Source organism: Peromyscus californicus, unplaced genomic scaffold (genome assembly GCF_007827085.1).
Source record: "Peromyscus californicus insignis strain IS unplaced genomic scaffold, ASM782708v3 Scaffold_6__1_contigs__length_162567912, whole genome shotgun sequence".
NCBI classification, from domain to species: Eukaryota; Metazoa; Chordata; class Mammalia; order Rodentia; family Cricetidae; genus Peromyscus; species Peromyscus californicus.
Genome location: NW_026294584.1, coordinates 26,077,882 through 26,097,083, shown reverse-complemented (window position 1 = coordinate 26,097,083; position 19,202 = coordinate 26,077,882). Strand labels below are relative to the sequence as shown.

Here is a 19,202-nt window from a genome sequence, read left to right as displayed (position 1 = left end):
AGACGATATATCGACTTCGTGCAAGGGCTCTCTGAGTTCTCAACACAGCGCTTGGGGAGGAGTTGGGTTTGGGGACGCTGGCTGCAGAAGGCCAGGTTGCCCCTGTGGTGAGGCCAAGACCAAGTCAAATCAGCCAAAACCGTGGCAGACCCCCGCCTACCACATCTTCGAGGAACATGCTTCTAAATCCCTCATTTAGACACCACAATGTACAGAAACGTACAGCCCACTGCACCCCAGAAGCCAGGGCTCACTGTCAGGGACCACTGAGCAGCTTCTCCCACGGGTCTGTTTGTCAGGCAGGACCCACCCAACCCTCCCTCTCCGCAAGTCCTGACTTCTGGAAGGGTCGAGGGGACTGAGGCCTCGGATACACTTACTAAGGAATCCGTGAGGCGGTCGTTTGGAGGAGACCTAGGGAGAGGCTGCAGGAGGCAAGGCAGCAGGGACGCGCAGAGGGCCACGGAGACAAGTCCGAGCAGCTATTTAAGGCGGGCGGTGCGCCGACCGAGCAGGGGCGACCCCGGGGGCGGGCCACCGTCCCTCCCCACCCCCAGCCCCGCGCCCCTTCCCCCGCGCTCCCCGGCCAGAGGCGCCAGGCCCGAACCGGCCGCCCTGCGAGGGCAACTGCCCCGGTAAAAACCAGAAATAAAAAGAACAGAAAACTTTATTATCCTGCACCAGAAGCAACAAAAGACCCAGAATTCCCACAGTCGGGGGAGACAATAGGGAGAGCAACGACCCGGATACAGCTCTGACAAGAAGGAAGTGAAAACCACGAGCTAAGTCCGTTGCTGGCGGCAGAAGCTGAGAGCGCATGCGCAGACGCGCTCCCTCCCGGGAGAGAGCCGAAAGCAGCCGAATTAAGCCGACTGGAGCCGAGTAACTTCAAGAAAGATCATGGAGTTCACACAGAACCCCCAAGCTCCGCCCATAGCCTGCGGAAGACTAGGCCTCTCAGAAACCCCATCTCCTTCTAATCATGTAAGACCAATTACTGATTCTGGTTTATGTTTTTTAAGATTTTAAGTTTTTCATAAAAGGAGTTTGCTATCTTAAAGGATTACTAAAAACCATAACTGGTATCTACACCCCACACACACACCACCACCACCTACTGTTTCAGTGAACTGCTTTTCCTTAAATAGGAATGCACAAAAGTGTTCTCTGTCAAAGGTCTGTGAGTGAGAATGTTAGGTCAGATACAAAGGAGTTTTGTTTTTGCTTGTTTGCCATTGTTTTATAAGTAAGGTTTTTTTTTTGTTTTTTGTTTTTTTTTTGGTTTTTCGAGACAGGGTTTCTCTGTGTAGCTTTGCGCCTTTCCTGGAACTCACTTGGTAGCCCAGGCTGGCCTCGAACTCACAGAGATCCGCCTGGCTCTGCCTCCCGAGTGCTGGGATTAAAGGCATGCGCCACCACCGCCCGGCTAGTAAGTTTTATAAGATCCTAATCATAACTAATTCTTTTGATATTGCCTGAGAGTTTGTTTCTTAATGTGGTTACCAGCTATTCCTCTCTCCTGAAGACAAACTGCCGTGCCTAGTACCCAGCCTCATCTACATCAGATTCTATGCATAAGCTTTTCAATCTACAAGGGACATTATAATATTTAATAAAAGAGATGTGCCCACACACACATATGTTCAAAATGTAATGCCTAGCCAATAGGGTAAACTCTAAACAAAAATTCCTAGAAAGAAGCTGTGACTGTTTCAGATAACTGATTAAAACTGCAGTGATGTGGAGAGATTGGGAAGTTATAATTCCAGAGCTTAATTATAAACTATCCTGCTCCATGTTTGGCCTACTGTTATGCCCAGATTGCTGGGACCCCCTAAAGACCACCACAGAGACCAAATCCTGTATGTAAAAGCAATGAACCTTTATTTCAAGCTCTGAGCTTGGTCACTCTGTCTGTCTGATGCAGTAGTGAGAGCAGAGAGCCCCGAGCCCAGGCTGGGTAGGGTTTTTATCATAGCAGAGGTTGGGGTGAGGGGATTTCCAGGGTTCAGGACCCTGATTGGCTGACAATTGTCTAGGGGTATCTGTAAAACAAAAACAGATGTGTGCTAGACTCAGGGACATCTGGCCACCACCTTATCTAATGGTTGGAATATTTGGAAGGTGCTTCCCCATCCCTGGGTGGATCCCTGGGTGGTGTCAGCTTATGGCTTTTCCTGGATCTGGGTGTGGCCTGCCAGTAAGCCTGTCACAGAAACTGTGTCTAGGCCCCTAAGCTTGTCATGGCAGCTGTGTGGTCAAGCTGTTTGGGGCCCCTCTACCCCTATTAAATAGCCATCCCTTGCCTAACTCCATGTCAGATCTAACAATGTGTGACTAACACATAAAGTTCATTTTGGAGTGGGCTAACCGAATGCAGTTTTCCACCAATCAAGGGGCTAAGAATGATGTTAGACAGCATCCAAGGCATACAGCAGAGTTCTCTCCATCTTGCCAAGCCTGATACACCCACCAAAGTATTGGAAAACTGTCTTGGTTTATGGCTTTCTTCTGTTAGTAAAAAAAGTTCATGAAGTCACCACGTCATTGGAACATGATCTTTGGAGAGACCTAAATCTATGTATGTTAGGATTCTGCCACTCCAGCTATATGGCTGCACAGCAGCAGTTCAATAAGCAAGGTATCTTACATCTTATCTCATCAGTGCGCTGCATGATTGTACAAATGCACACAGCAGCACGGTCATGCAATCATAGCATGTGTGGCGCAGCTCCTTAAGCCCACCTGCGAATGTGCAGGGGAATTCTTAAAAAGCCCCACACAGACTCCTCCCCTCTTTTTCTGCTCTTCCCCCACCCCCAGCACGTGCCTCTTTCCAGGCTTGGTTACTCTTTTCTGTCCTCCCCTTCCTCCTAATAAAGCTCTTATACTGGGTTTAGTTGTGCCTCATGCCTCTGACCTTTCTCGCATGGTAAAAGCTCAGCATTTAGAACCAACAATGTACCCAGCCATAGTTACTCATATTTAAGTCCCAGAATAAACTGTCTCTTGTCCTCTCTGAGGTGAGAGCTATGTTTTTGCATTACCATTAAATGTAAAAGTTACATTAGACTTGAATGAATTGCTGTTTTGAAAAGTATTAATCTCACAGAGAAAATGTATCCTTTTAACTGTATTAACTATTGTGTAAATTAAAACTACTTGGAGATTTCATCTTACCCCTCAGAATGGCCAAGATGAATAAAACAAATGACAGCATATGCTGTTGAGGATGTGGGGAAAAGGAAACACTTAGTCATTACTGGTGGGAATAAAAACTGGTGCAGCTATTATGAAAATCAGGGTGGAGGTTCCTCAAGAAGCCAAAAATCCATCTACATCAAGATGCAGCTCTACCACTCTTGGGCATATACCCAAATGACTCTACATCCTACTGAAGAGATATTTGCTCATCCACGTTCACTGCTGCTCTATTAATTATAGGCAGAAATTAAAAACATTATAGATGTCCATAAGCTGATGGATAATAAAAATGTGGTACATTTATACAATGGAATATTATTTAGTTGTTAAGAAAAATGAAATTGGGGGTTAGAGAGATGGCTCTGCAGTTAAGAGCACTGGCTGCTCTTCCAAAGGACCCAGGTTCAATTCCCAGCACCGACATGGCAGCTCACAAACTGTCTGTAACTCCAGTTCCAAGGGATCTGACACCCTCACACAGACATACATGCAGTCAAAACACCAACTCACATAAAAAATAAAATGAAAATATTTTTAAAAAATGAAATTTGCAGGTAAATGATGGAGCTAGAAAAAAAAATAATCTTGAGTGAGGTAACCTAGACCCCAAAAGACAAATATTGTAATTGTCAATTTTAGGAATGTAAGTAAAAAACTATTTTGTGTAACTCAGATACCATTTTGTGTAAGTTCAAAAGCCATTTTATATGACTTGAAATAGTATGATACCTCAGCTTGCCACTAGGCAGCTCTGATAAGAGCTAGGCTTCAAAAGCAAGCCCCTGGCTCAAATAGGAGCCAAGCCCAGGACAGGCTTTGATATGCTAATGAACTAATCCTATGGTGATGTTGAAGTGCTAGTGAACCAGCCCCAAGCTATGAGCTTGTATAGTGCAAAACTACTGCCCAATGAAATGTTACAAAAATTTGACCTTTGGACACTGTGTGGCCCTGGCTTTGGTCACAGCTGAAGTCCCTGAGACCATTGCTGGGCCCACAGGCCCTCTTGTCAGTACTGGTTGCTGGCCACCACTCTTAAGACTTCCCGAACCTTCATCAGTGCCGTCTTTCCAGCCTCCCAAGGTTGAAGTACTTCAAAGAGGACATGGATCAATTATTCAAGTTTCCAAAGCTTTCTCACCTGAGAGGATTCCCCAGAGGAACCCTGCAGTAGCATTTCTGCCCAAACAACTGTTCCCACTTGGTGAGATGTCTGTTTAACTTTTATATTAGCATATTACATGGAATGTTTGTATGAATAAACCACATATATTTGAAAGACAAATCTTGTGTGGACATCCTAATTGCTGAGTGCCTTACAGTCAATAGGCCATGCTTTCTGCAATGTGAATGGATGTCTGCTTTTAAGCTTCTGAAATGTGTGCTACAATCCAAATAATCACAAAGGTTCCATACCTAGTAAGGGACTGGGGTATGTGTGGGTCTCCCAAGGAAGGTCAAATGGAGTATGGTGTTATGGAGAGATAGAGGGGAAAGTGGAATGGGAAGATTAAATGAGGAGGGGTGGGAGAGATGGATAAAGGGGGGATATGGAGAGGGCAACTAACACTAAAGGCCTTTTAAAAAAGCATATGGAAACCTGTTTACTGCTCTGGAGGCAGTAGGACCTAAAAATGAGGCAGACTAAAGTCTCATGCAGTAGAATAGCCAACCTTTTTCAGAGCATCACACAATTTATATTCTGAGGTTTAAGAAGTAATCACATGAGTAAAATGTACAATCACAAGGACCATTCACACATGACAAAAACATGTTTTTCCATAGAGGCATAAAAAACAATAGCCAGATGTACTGAATAATCTGAAGTAAACCACTCCTATCCACTATACCTGGGAGGAGCAGAAAACAAATTCCAAGAACAATTACACGTTATTGAAGAAACTGAGGTGACAAGACTCTTGTTTTGTTTTTTTAGAGTATTTTCACAGGTACTCAGAATTCTCCTCATACAACTCCATTCTTGAACTGTGTTATGATAGAAACCTACTACTGTAGAACCTCCCTAAAGTATATACAATATGAAAAGAATTTAAATAGAGACATCATATACTGGGGAAGACAGTGCCCCAACTAGATATCTTATCTTACCAAGTAAAACTTTAGTTCTGGGAATGAGTTATATCTTGTTGAGTCATGGCCAAAGGGGTCCCATAAAACCCTTAAAATATCACAGACTATTACTTACCCTCTACAACCTGGTGCTAAGTCCCTCGTGCTGAAGACACTATTAACTAATATCATTGAACACATAGACATCAAGCTGGTGCTCAAGTAGAAGCTTCATCCCTAGTGCTAGTGTTCATGGTACTAGAAGGTGCTCTGTATATTACCAGAGGAGAAAGGTAATCATCAATATTACCCAGCCACAAACACTGATCTACAAAAGCAGCCTGCCTGCAAGATATGCTGGTACAATAGTGTCATGAAGGTTATAGGAGTAACCAACCACTTTTTGATTGGAAGACATTTCATAAAAATAAACCACAGCACTTATTATTATTAAGAGAAAAACAAAAACAAACAAAAACCATAAAGAATACAACCAAAGCAGAATCCCTCTTACAAGTACACTGTAAATTTGTTTGTCTTTGTTTTTTTTGAGGGCCAGTCTTGTTCATAAGTAGTCCAGCCTGATCTTGAAGTCACAGTAATTATCCTGCCACAACCTCTCAAGTACTGAGATTACAAGAGTGTGCCACCATGTCAGTTTGGTAAGTTTCTCAGCCTGTGTGTCTACACCAATAGAAAATAGAATCTGGTGTCTTATTATGGAAATTGTTTAAGATTATTTTTAAGTCCATTAAAATATTAAAGAAATATGTACTAGATACAGCAGTTATTCAACAATTTCAGAAGCCACATTCTATACCAACAAAGCTACTAAAATATTAGGATCTGAAACAATCTTATCAGTTTTTAACCTGCTCTTATATTGAGATTATATAAAGGTTTGAATGAAACCTATTAGATCCATTCATTTATTTGACAAATACATGTTGAATGGTGGTATGTGTAACATGGGAAATAAGTTTTGAAAAACAGCAAATGAAATCACAGAATGAAATAAGCTAACTCTTTAAAGAAACGTTTATTGAAACATATTTAGTAAATACCATGAATAGCAATTTAGGGGATGTACCTTATGAAAAATGATTATTGTCTTTTCCCTGCCAGAGCTTAATATACAGTTGAAGATACAATCAGGTAAATTTCTGTTTGTTACTCTGGACAACCAGAGAAAGAATACATATGCTAGAAGAGGAAACACACAAGCACAGCATTCTAGCAGAATTTCTATTTCTATTCAGACACAGCAATATAAGTATGCATCTAAACTGGGTGGAGTTAGGAGTAAAGGGAGACAAAGATGTTTAAAAGCAGAAATGTCCAGGGCTAAGAGCATGTTGAGACTAAAAACCTGATCAGCACACTAAGATATTTAAGAAATAAAAGTTCTATTCATTTCCTTTACCTGTTTGCTTGTTTGTTTGGCTTTCTTGAAGGGATTTATTCATTAACTCCCATTGTTTGTGTTTTCATGGATTTCTTTAAGAGATTTATTTATTTCCTCTTTAAGGAACTCTATCATCTTCATAAAGTTAGTTTTAAGGTCAATTTTTTTTGTGTGTGTGCTTTGGCCATCTTGAAATATTCAGGGATTGCTGTAGTAGGATAACTGGGCTCTGGTAGTGCCATATTGTCCTGGCTGTTCTTGGTTGTTCTTACACTGGCATCTAGGCTCCTAGGTTTAGGGTAATTATAGTTTTAGGTACCAATTTCTGACAGGTTGATCACTAGAATCAAATAGAAGACCCAGACATAGATCCACACACCTATGGACAGTCGATTTTTGATTAGAAGCCAAAACTATACAATGGAAAAAAAAAGTATCTTCAATAAATGGTGCTGGTCTAACCAGATAATGGCATGTAGAAGAATGCAAACTGATCTATATCTATCATCCTGCACAAAACTCAAGTCCAAGTGCTTCAAAGAACTCAATATAAAACCAGACACATTGAAGCTGACAGAAGAGAAAGTGGGGAATAGCTGGGCGATGGTGGTGCACGCCTTTAATCCCAGCACTCGGGAGGCAGAGCCAGGTGGATCTCTGTGAGTTCGAGGCCAGCCTGGTCTACAGAGCGAGTTCCAGGAAAGGCACAAAGCTACACAGAGAAACCCTGTCTCGAAAAACCAAAAAAAAAAAAAAAAAAAAAAAAAAAAAAAAAAAAAAAAAAAGTGGGGAATAGTCTTGAACTCATTCGAATAAGAAACAACTTCCTGAACAGGTCACCAATTGTGCAGGCACTAAGATCAATGATTAACAAATGGGACCTCATGAAACTGAAAAGCTTCTGTAAGGCAAAGGACATTTTCAATAGGACAAAACGGCAGCCTACAGAATGGAAAAAGATTTTCACTAACCCAGTGTCTGATAGAGGGCTGATTTCCAAAATATATAAAGAATTCAAGAAATTAGACATCAACAAACTAAATAATCCAATTAAAAATGGGGTACAGCTCTAAACACAGGTCTCAACAGAGAAATCAAAGTTAAAGAAATGTTCAACATCCTTAGCCATCAGGGAAATGCAAATCAAAATGACCCTGAGATTCGATCTTACATCTGTCAGAATGACTAAGATCAAAAACACAAATGACAACTCCTGCTGGCAAGGATGTGGAGGAAGGTGAACACTCTTCCATTGCTGGTGGGAGTGCAAACTTGTACAGACACTTTGGAAATCAATATGAAGGTTTCTCAGAAAACCATCCTACCTCAAGACCCAGCTATACCATTCCTGGGCATATACCTAAAGGATAATCCATCCTACCACAAGGACACTTGCTCAACTATGTTTAACAGCAGTTTTATTTGTAATAGCCAGAAACTGGAAACAACCTAGATGTCCCTCAACCAAATAATGGATTAAAGAAAATGTGGTACAGCTACACAATGGAGTATTACTCAGATGTAAAAAAAAATAATAATAATAACATCATGAAATTTTCAGGCAAATGGATGGAACTATGAAAAAAAATCATCCTGAGTGAGGCAACCCAGACCCAGAAAGACAAACATGGTATATACTCACTCATAAGTGCATATTAGCTGTAAAGTAAAGGATAATCATGTTATAATCCACAGACCCAGAGAAGCTAAGTAACAAGGAGGGTTCAAGGTGGGGGACACATGAATCTCCGTTGGGGGGGTAAATAAAATAGATATCTGAGGATGGGTGGGGGCAGGAATAGGAGGGATCAGATGAAGAGAAGATGGAGGAAGAGAATACAGGGAGAGATAACTGGAATTTGGGGGCATCTTGGGGACAAGCTAGAAATCTCAGGTAAAGGAAACCCCTAGGAATCTATGAGGGTGACCCTATCAAAGGCTCTTAGCAATGGGAGATATGGAGCCTGAACCAGCCATCTCCTGAAACCAGGCAAGACTTCCAGTGGAGGGACTGGGACACCAACTCAGCAACAAAACCTTCAACTTACAATTTTTCCTATCTACAAGATGTGCTGCAGTAAAGGTAGTATAGAAATTAGAGTAGCCAACCAATGACTACTTGAGAGCTCTCCAGCTTGAGAGCCATGCCATGAGAGGGAGTCCACCCTGACACTACCTGGAGGGCCAGGACCCTGAGACAGTATAGCCCAGAAACCCAGGATAGAACCAAACTCCATGGGGGCCTGGGAGAGTCAATGAAATGATTCCTAATGATATTCTGCTATACTTGTAGACAGTAGCCTAGCATAATCATCATAATCATCATCAGAGGCTTCATCCAGCAACTGATAAAAACAGATGCAGAGACCCACAGTCAAACACTAGGCAGAGCTTGGGAAATCTTGTAGAAGTAGGGGGAGCAAGGATTTTAGGAACCAGAGGGGTCAAGGACACCATAAGAAAACCCACAGAATCAACTATCCTGTGATCATAGGGGCTCACAGACATTGAACTGAAAATCACGGAGCCTGCATGGGACTGACCTAGGCCCTCTGCATGTATGTTATGATTGTGTACCTTGGTCTTCTTGTAGAACTCCTCACAATGAGAGCAGGGGCTGTTTCTGACTCTTTGGACTCTTTTGGGGACTCTATTCTTCATACTGGGTTGCCTTGTCCAGCCTTAATAGGAGGGGTGGTGCCTACCTAATCTTACTGTAACTTGATATGCCATGTCTGGTTGATATCCATGGGAGGCTTGCCCTTTTCTGAAAAGAAGCTGAAGAGGAGTCAATGGGGAAGGGGTTGGGAAGGAAGGAGAGTGGGGAAACTGAGGTTGGGATGTAATATATGAGAGAAAAATAAATAAATAAATAATTAAAAAAAGAAATAAAATTTCACCACTTTGAAATTAAGATTCATTTGATATGGTCTGGCTCAAAACAAAGCAAGACTCTTATTACCAATGGAAAGAAGATATTGTAGTGAGAAACAATTCTTAAATTATCACATGTGATCCTCTGGAATAAAATGCCTGTTGATCACAGTCAATGGGGCAACAAGTACTTCTTATAATATAACATTAAGACGGTAAAAAAAAAAAATGTTTCTGAGCTGGACTGAAAAGTAACTCTAAGAACTGCTTATATATATTTGAACATATTTAAATATGTATTTGAATGAATGTATATATTCAAATATATTCATCTAAATGAATAGTCAAATATATTAGATATATAGTTAAATAATAAATAAATATTAAATATATATATTTAAATGATGAGCAAAAGCCCAGAGTTTTAAATTCTTGTTTCAAGAAATACAGCTTCTCTGTTACTCAAAACTAGGATTTCTCAGTTTGGGCACAATGGATACTTTGGGCTAGATAGTGTTCTGTAGAAGGTGACCCTGTTTGTAAGATGTTCCAACTCTTTCCCTCTACACACTAAATGCCAATAACAGCTCTCCTTCACTCAGGCTGTGACAACTAAAAATGTATCCACACTTCGCCAAATGTTCCTTGGAAAGAAAAGCCAACAGCAGTAGCCCCACTCCTGCCTCTGAGAATCATTGCTCTAAAAGCATCTCGTCTCGTAAAATCACTGAACAATGCCAACAGCCAGTGAACTGGAACCCACAGATTGAGATTTTAGACAGTTTGTGAGCATTGAGTATATTGATTTGTTAGGATACCTGAAGAATTGAGAATGGGTTGCAACATCAGAGAACCTCTCTGTCAATGTAATTAGACCTTTCTTTCTTGTTGAAATTAGACTCATCTCTTTCCTCTTCATCTGTATGACAGGTATCAGAGTCTCCTAGAAATGGGATTGCAGATGTGATTTATGTTTGGCCATAAAAACTTTGAAAAAAGTAGATAGTAGCCAATTTCCTGTAGTGTGGCAGCAAACCATAACAGGCATGAACTCAAACATGGAGCTTCTGAAGAACTTACTCCTGTGCCTAGATAGGAGTGCCCTGACTGGCACATGGCTATGATAAGGGCAGCTACAAAATCAGTAACAGAATCAACTTCCTGACAGGTGGATTACAAAGGCACTTGTGTAAACTTCAAGCCAACTTTCCCGAGGGAACTCCCTAATTTCTTCTTGGGGCATCCATTGATTTTTAAAAAATATCTACTTCCAACTATCAAATCCCTTTCTTCTGAAACATTAAGTGTTCATCTTTATAGTACACTGTATCTTGTCCGATAGGCAATCTTTTAAAATTAAACTTTTTTAGATGGATGTGGTGACCCATTCCTTTAATGCCAGCACTTAGGGCAGAGGCTAGCCTGGTCCAAATACTGAGTTCTAGTCCAGCCAGGACTACATAGAGAGACTCTTTGTAAAAAAAAAAAAAAAAAAAAAATAGATTTATTCATCATTCAAAGTAATCCTCTTCCCCTAACCTCAAAGTGCTACGCTAATTTGACAACCCAAAAGTACAGCACGTAGCCAAAAAGTTGTCATTCCTAATCCATTACAGAGATCACAAATCCTTTCCAGAAGATCTCTAGCTGAGTTTATCATGCTGTAGTTAGTATTTCAGAACTACTCAAGAGAAACAATGCTGAAATTAAAACAAACAGCCACGCAGTGGTTTAATCCACACACCTTTAATCCCAGCACTGGGGAGGCAGAGGCAGGCAGATTTGTGAGTTTGAGGCCAGCTTGATCTACAGAGTGAGTTCCAAGACAGTCAGGACTACACTGAGAAATCCTCTTTCAAAAAAGCAAACAGAGTGTCCTGGAATTTCTGAAGTTCAAAAAAATCCTAAGTGCTCTCAGAAAAGACAGGAAATCTATAATGATATAGAAATTAGGATCAAGTAAAAGGTTCAAGTTTAAACTCTGAGAGATTGGGAATATACTTAACAAAAGAACAATACTGAAAAATATTTTATAGAACTCAAATTTTCATACAGAGGATACATATATATATATATATATATATATAAAACTTGTAATGCAAAAACAAGTCTCATAGAAACTACATTTTTATCCTACTTCCCATGCCCTTAGACAGCCAGTCATCCTTTTAATATAATAATTCATTTTTGAGGGTGCACAACTCAGGGCTGAGATTTTATAACAACGTTATTGAAATATAGTTCACATACCATCAAATTAATTATTTTCTGCTATACAGTGAAGTGGCTTTAAATATACTGAAAGCGTTGTATAAAAGTATATTCCATCACCACTATTCTAGGACATTTACATCACCCCAAAGAGACTCCATACTCTTTATCAGTTAATCCTCACTTCTCTTACACCAGTAACTATTCTACTACCTGTCACTGTTTATCCATTTCACAAAAACAGTATTTATTTCTAATGTACAGTCTTTTCTGTCTGGCTTCTTTTACTTAGCAAAATATTTTCACAGTTCATTTATGTTATAAAAACTTGTTTTTAGGGTTGGGGATTTAGCTCAGTGGTAGAGCGCTTGCCTAGCAAGCACAAGGCCCTGGGTTTGATCCTCAGCTCAAAAACAAAAACAAAATCAAAAACAAAAAACTTGTTTTTAAACTAATGTGATACTGTTAACTATTACTGGTATTTGTTCTGCATGAAGAAAAGACAAAGTAAGAAATACTGTGCTATGATAGCAGTCAATTAGAGCTCTTAAACAAGTTGAGATATTTAAACATATTTAGTGCATATGAAAGGCAGTCTTAGGTCAAGTCCCAAGAAAGAAAAGCATACAGACATAGATACTACCAGGAGGAAAACATCACAAAGTATCCAACAATGTGTCTTAGTCAAATAAGGCTGGAGATATGAAGCTTCATGTCAATGATCCAAAAAGGTAGAGAAGCTTTCAAACAAACATAATGCTGTGGTTGTTTGAATAAAAATGGCCCCCAGACACTCATAGGGTGTGGCACTATTAGGAGATGTGGCCTTGTTGGAAGAGGTGTGTCACTTGGGAGTGAGCTTTGAGGTCTCAGATGCTCAAGCCACACCCAGTGTGGCATTCTCTCCCTGTTGCCTATGGATGCAGATGTACAACTCTCAGCTACCTCTCCATCATCATGTCTGCCTGCATGTCATCATGCTTCCTGCCATGATGATAACAGCCTGAACCTCTGAACTATAAGTGAGCCACAAGACACAGTTACAGTGCTAGTTGTGAGCAATACCTTGAGGAGGTGGAGTCATTTCTCTAGATAATGTACATTCTAAGTTAGCAAATAGTGTCCATTACCATTTGCTGGTAACAAAGGGGTTATATATAAAAATGGCTCTTGTTTCTATGATCCTAGCCACTCATTGGTGAAATAATCACTTCTTAACTTTGTAACATAGCTCTGCTGGCACAGAAGTTTTTGTTTCAATGAAGGGATGCTTCTATGGATGTATACAGCAATGATTTTCCTTAAATTAGAATAGAACTTTATTTGTGGAATTGAGATTTTGAAAATGATTTTATAGTTCATGCAATAGATTTTGATACATTAATCTGGATATACATTTACCATGTAATAAATTTAAAAACAATGTCAAATAGGTGATCATCAAAACCAATTGTATTTAACTTGATATTTGTAAGGAATAATTTGGGCATTATAAATAAAAAGCTAAACCAAATAGCATTTGGGTTTGCATTATTAAGGCAATTTTGTGTGTTTCATTTGTTGGGAGCGGGGGAGGAGAAGTAGAGAAAATGAAGGCTAAAGTACTTTTCTAGAAAAGTACAAAGCTTTGGCTTCATGAAGGGGACTCCAAACTCCACAGCAGTAGAATGTCATTGAGACAGTGTCAAGCAAAGGTGCTCTCTCTAGGTTCCCTCCAGACCATTGGTCCACACCTGGGTGGTGGTGGGGAAGAGTGCTCCTGGACTCTAACACCAGGTTCTAGTGAAGTCACTGGACCATCCAGAGGGATATCAGCCTAATGAAAAGAAAGCTTGTGTTTCCTAAGCTCTGCCCCAAACAACTGTGTACAATTCTATTTCACAAGACAGTTTTATCCTTAGTTCCATACAATGGGGGACATTCCAGATAACACACAGGCCCATATTAGTGTTACTTTGCCACTGTAAAGAAAGTGAACTCTGATGCTAAGATCTATACATGAATACATACATATTCCAGCATGCATTTGGGATCAGTGATAGGCTTTCATCCTCATGTACTCTAGATTGCCCTGTTTTGGGGTCAACATACTCACTGGGAAAAGAGGCAGCGTGGGCACCTGACTTAGACTCTAGTGGCTGGCAGGAAAGCATTCCAGAACTTACCATAGCCTCGGAAGACAAAAAAGTGGGCACGGGTATTCATACCTGACAGATGAAGAAACTAGAGCCCAGTAGTGCAGGTTCACACAGATGGCCATGCCTGTACAGTAATGATTTTATTAGACTGCTACTTGTTCACTTTGGGTCCATCATGCCAGTCAATAAATAGGAAAACAGGGTGTTGTGCTATTAGTTTATGTGACTTAATCTGTTTGCAAAGAAGACATTGGGACATATAACTCAATGAGGTTAAGGAGGAGTACATCTAGAAGGCATGAGATCATCTAGGACAGTGACTACTCTTATACTGCCAAATTCCTTCCTCAGATATCCTTCTAGACGGTTTGTATTTAGTTTTTATTAGAAAGAGATGTAGATTCTTCTGTGGGATCCCATATAATTGGTATTGGAAATTTGAAGGCAATAAGAGACCAGTGTGGTGGCCTCTGTCCTTATGACAGCACTCATCATGTGTCTGATGAGATTTTGTTTGTCTGTTTCAAGTCTCTCATCCCTTCCCTACTGACTACTCTGTTGGCCTCAGGTGGAACGGGAAGCACTGTTTTCCACATACCATATCATAGCAATTCACCATGATAAATATTTTACTATACAAATATGTAGCTTAGGAGTTCTGCTTCTCTGGTTGACCCCTGACTGATGTATTGACCTTCAGTTCTGGTTGTTTTGCCATTTCCTCATCCTTGGCCTGGTTTTCATTTATTCATAGTCTTTAGTCTTAGGACAGAATGTCTTCTCTTCCTATACATTCCTTTTATATGTTTGTTGTAAACAAGCTCATTGGTTTCCATTGTATTAACTCTCATCCATAGGCTCTTCATTTTCAAATTTTCTTTTTTTTTTTTTCCAAGACAGGGTTTCTCTGTGTAGCTTTGTGCCCGTCTTTCCTGGAACTCACTTGGTAGCCCAGGCTGGCCTCGAACTCACAGAGATCCACCTGGCTCTGCCTTCCGAGTGCTGGGATTAAAGGCGTGCGCCACCACCGCCTGGCTATTTTCAAATTTTCTTGATCTCAAGAGTGATCTAGATCTTTCCTGGCTTAATGTATCTCTAACTGGAGTTATTTCACAGGTATCATTGATTCAGTGATTCCAAAAATGATTTCATGATCTGGAGCTATAATTCAGGGGCAAAGTGCTTGCTGTACATGCATAGGTACATAGAGTATATAGGTACTCTAGCTCCCATGTAAAAGCAGAGAGCAGTGGTATATACCTCTAATTCCAGAGCAGGAGAAGCATGGTCAGGAGGATTCTTGGAGCTTGCTGGCCAGCTAGTCTAGCCAAACCCACAAGTTTCGGTCTAGTGGGAGACTATCTCAAAAACTAAAGTGGACAATGACTGAGGAAGACACTAGACACTAGCCTCTGGTACTCATGCATATACATCCATACACACAAGCAGGAAGATAATTAGTTCATTTTTCTTTAAATTAAATGAACATGATAAAAGCAAGTTTGTGGTGATATTTTATTTGTGATGAAATGTGGTGATATTTTATTTGTATGTTAATAAATAAAGCATGCCTGGAGATCAAGGGGGAAAAGGCAGCCATTTTTAAGTAAACATGGAAGTCAGGCAGTGGTAGCACACGCCCTTAATCTGATCACGTGGCAGGCAGGGTCTCTGCGTGTTCAAGGACACACTAGAGAACAGCCAAGCATGGTGACACAAGCCTTTAATCCTAGTACCAACCATAGAGACCTGGAGGTCTGAACAGACAGGCAGTGACAAGGAAGTGAGGTAGCTGGGCTAAGAGCCAATGAGAGGGCAGAACAGCAAGGCAATAAAGGCATAGGAGACAGGCAGTAACTCACCTTTTGACAGCTGCAGAGCTGGAGAGGTAAGGTTGGTGGCTATCACTATTTCTCTGATCTCTAAGGCTTTCACCCCTATATTTGGCCCTGTGTTTCTTATTTAATAAGACCATTTAGAAATTCGGCTACACAAGTTGAGTTGTATACTAGTTTTTGTTGTGGTATTTCTCATAAAGCTTTTTATTGTGTATCTGCCATTCCCACTCAGCACAGCAAATAGTACCTATTCAATATATGTTCATGAGCAAATGACTGAATGAACTAAGGAATCCATAGAGAAAATAAAAACTCAAGAGAGATAATAAATGGCATCAAAGAAGAAAGATGGAAAATGAGAAAGATCTAAAGTCTATCATATAAAGATTAGCTGTCTGATGTCCTATTGCAAATAAGACAAACACAAATTTCCCCCTAAAATATTATGTAGCCATAAGGTTTCATTGAAAAGAAGTACTAACTAAATTACTGTGTCTCAGCTTTTTAATATTCATTGAATTTTGCATATAAAGTACTTCAAGTATTTAATTTAAACTATAGCAGTGAAGCTTTGAGATTTATAACAGTGGGAGTAAACTTTCAGACCAAAATGCTTTCATTTTTCTAATAGAAATTTTATAATTAGTGGTAGTTTATGCTAAATTGTCATACTAGTACACGAACATATTTGTTTTCAGATTAAGGATAGTTGCAGAATCTTTATTAACAAGTGAAGGTATTTGCATTTGTTTTATCAGAAAAAAACTCCAATTGTCAAATTATCTACTAGAAAAATAATTAAAATCCTAAATGCAAACTGAATAAAAATATGATCCTGTCTTCAATTTACATTAATATAATTGTATTCTATGGCTCACTTATTAAATTATTTTTCTCAAAAGAAGCTATTTCTTTACTATCATGCATTAATAACAACACATAATCATCCAGAATTTTCTAGGCTTGAATCTTCAAGGAATATATATAAGAGCACTAATTTATCTTGGGGGATATTGATAGTGATTTAGAGGTATTCACCATAGGATATCTATTTGTTTGTTTATTTTAGAGACACAGTCTTTTGTATCTTAGTCTGGCTTCACATTAACAATGTAGCTGAGGCTGGCCTTGAAGGCCTGACCTTCCAGCCTTTTCCTCTTCAATGCTGGGATTATAAATATATGCCACCATGTCTGGCTACAGTTTCATTTAAGTTGGGCAACTATTATTAATATATTTTTAAATTTCTAAATCATTCAAAAAAATAAAACAAAAAGAACAAGAAATAAGCATGGTACAAATCTCAAAGTGAAATGGTAAAAGATACCCCAATTCATTTATTAAGATCCTATGCCATTCAGTTACTTTATTCTGCATTTAGAAATAATTTTTGAATCTTCACTACCTAAAGGATAAAATTCCAAGTCTCAAACTCTCCCAAATCTGAGTTAACCTTTTCAGCTTCATTTCCCATGTCTCCTCTCTATGAAAGCCAAGTCCCACTACACCAATCTCAGCTTCTTCCATACCCTATAAACGTAATAGCTTTCATTTCTCCCTGCTTTGCTAAGAATATTTTGTACGTACAGGCTACAAGGCTCCCTTTTCCCCAATAATTCTACACGATATGATACTTCATCACAGTATTAATGCTTTCTGTTTTTTGCTCCTTTTATATTTCTGAGTATGTGCATGTTCATGTGTGTGAATAAATAAATCCTGGCTATCCAGGGTGGACCCTAGGATGACTTTGGCTTATAATAAGTTTTGGTTTTACTCAATCACTGGGCAAGCCTCAGTGAAACATTTCACTATTAGGATAAGAATTTGTACTGTATCAAGCTGATAATAGGAAAAAAAAAGAAAAATTTAAATAAAAAAAGAGTAAGCTAGTAAAAAGCTTGAGCTATTGGCTGAGCATTTATATGTAATATTATGTCTTCATGTCGGTTGTTTGGGAAGTGGCTGCTGGGATGGGAAACTTCTGCCTACACTACAGTTCCTTTAAAAGTAATTAACAAAAGGCTGGGGAGATGGTTCTGTGCTTGAGAGTGCTTGCTGCTCTTCTCTTCTAGCGGACACATTTGGATCTCAACATCCAAACAGGGCCTTACAACTGCTTGTAAATTCAGCTCCAAGTGACCTGGCACCATCTTTTGGCCTCCAAGGACACCTGTACTCATATTAATGTGCATATACCCATATACAGACACACATACATATATGTAATTCAAAATAAAACAGTTTCTTAGTGTTTAAAAAAAATCCTGGCTATCATGTGGAGGGCCTAGGACACCCTTGAGGATTGATCCTTGTCTTCTACTTTGAGACAGGATTTCTTATTCTCTGCTACTGTGTACTGCAGGCTAGCTGTCTCATGAGCTTCTAGAGTTTGTCTGTTCTCTGTAATAGGATTAGAGATGCACGCAACCACATGTGGCTTTACATGAGTTCTAGAGATCCAAACTCAGACCCTCATACTTGAAAGGTAAGCATTTCTTACCATGCCATCTCCCTAGCCAGCCTTTTACATTATTTTTATTTCTGTATGCCCCATTCTCCACATCAAGTCACTGGTCTGAGCTTGACACTAGCAGAATTAAATATAATTTTTTCCTAGAAAAAGCATTAAATATGTGAACAAATGGCCAATATAATAGAGTGTCTCTTTATTACAAACATTTAGAGTCCTAAATGTTTATTCAAGACATTTAGGTCTTGATGTTCTTTGCTCAAAATCCACTCACCTCTGGGAGACCCTAATACTCACTCTTGTCTGTCATTATTTGCTACTCAGAGTCTATGATCCACAAATGATGTTGTGGAATCTTCTTTTACTTTCTTTTCTCTTCCTGTCCTTCCTGAGTTTCTTTTTCTTTCCCCTCTTCTTTTGCCCCACATTTTATCTTCATCATCTCTCTTTTTTTTTTTCCTTTTCAGTGCTAAGGATGGAACTAAAGCCCTCATACAGAGTGAGGAATATAGCACTGAGCTACATTCCCAGTCCAATACTGTGATTTCTAGGTTGTTGTTGTTTTCTATAATTGTCTTTGATTGGTCTGATGATCTATGAATTAACAACTTTAGTTGTCATAAAAAAACAAACAAACAAAAAACCAAATTTCTACAGTGGAACAGAGACTTGAGACTGGAAAATTGCAGTGAAGCTCTTGTTTGGCAAGAGAATGAGAATTGTATACAGGTATTGAAATGTCATTGGATCTAAGTTGCTGTGGCATTAAGATAGGAAATAGTATTTGACTAGGTCCTGATTTTGTCAGCACTCTTCCTCAATTCTTGGCTTAAATCCACGTAAGGAGTTCATAAGCACAAGCATATCTTTCTATCTGATTCTTTCCTCCAGAAGATTGGAGAAATGAAATATCAATTCACAACTCAGTCAGTTTTTGAAACCCAAAGCTAAGAGGTCTTTTTTTTTTTTTTTTTTTTTTTTTTTTTTTA

General features: G+C 39.5%; 1 protein-coding gene and 1 long non-coding RNA gene across 5 annotated transcripts in view; one reads left to right on the top strand and one right to left on the bottom strand.

Moving 5' to 3' along the window:
• Positions 1 to 19,202, bottom strand: part of Phf14 (PHD finger protein 14) — a 164,378-nt gene that overhangs the window by 141,461 nt on the left and 3,715 nt on the right. For 2 of the 4 annotated variants that reach the window (XM_052721041.1, XM_052721043.1), the window contains exon 1: positions 381 to 524. The exons of the other annotated variants lie outside the window; for them this stretch is intronic. In XM_052721041.1, the coding sequence (XP_052577001.1) occupies position 381 (1 nt within the window). In that variant the 5' untranslated portion in view covers positions 382 to 524. Of the gene's footprint in view, positions 1 to 380; positions 525 to 19,202 lie in introns of those variants that run through there. 4 annotated transcript variants of the gene reach the window in all.
• Positions 883 to 19,158, top strand: LOC128099247 (uncharacterized). Its single transcript, XR_008214471.1, has 3 exons — positions 883 to 984; positions 4,279 to 5,936; positions 10,156 to 19,158. It is a non-coding gene; the product is annotated as an uncharacterized LOC128099247 (long non-coding RNA).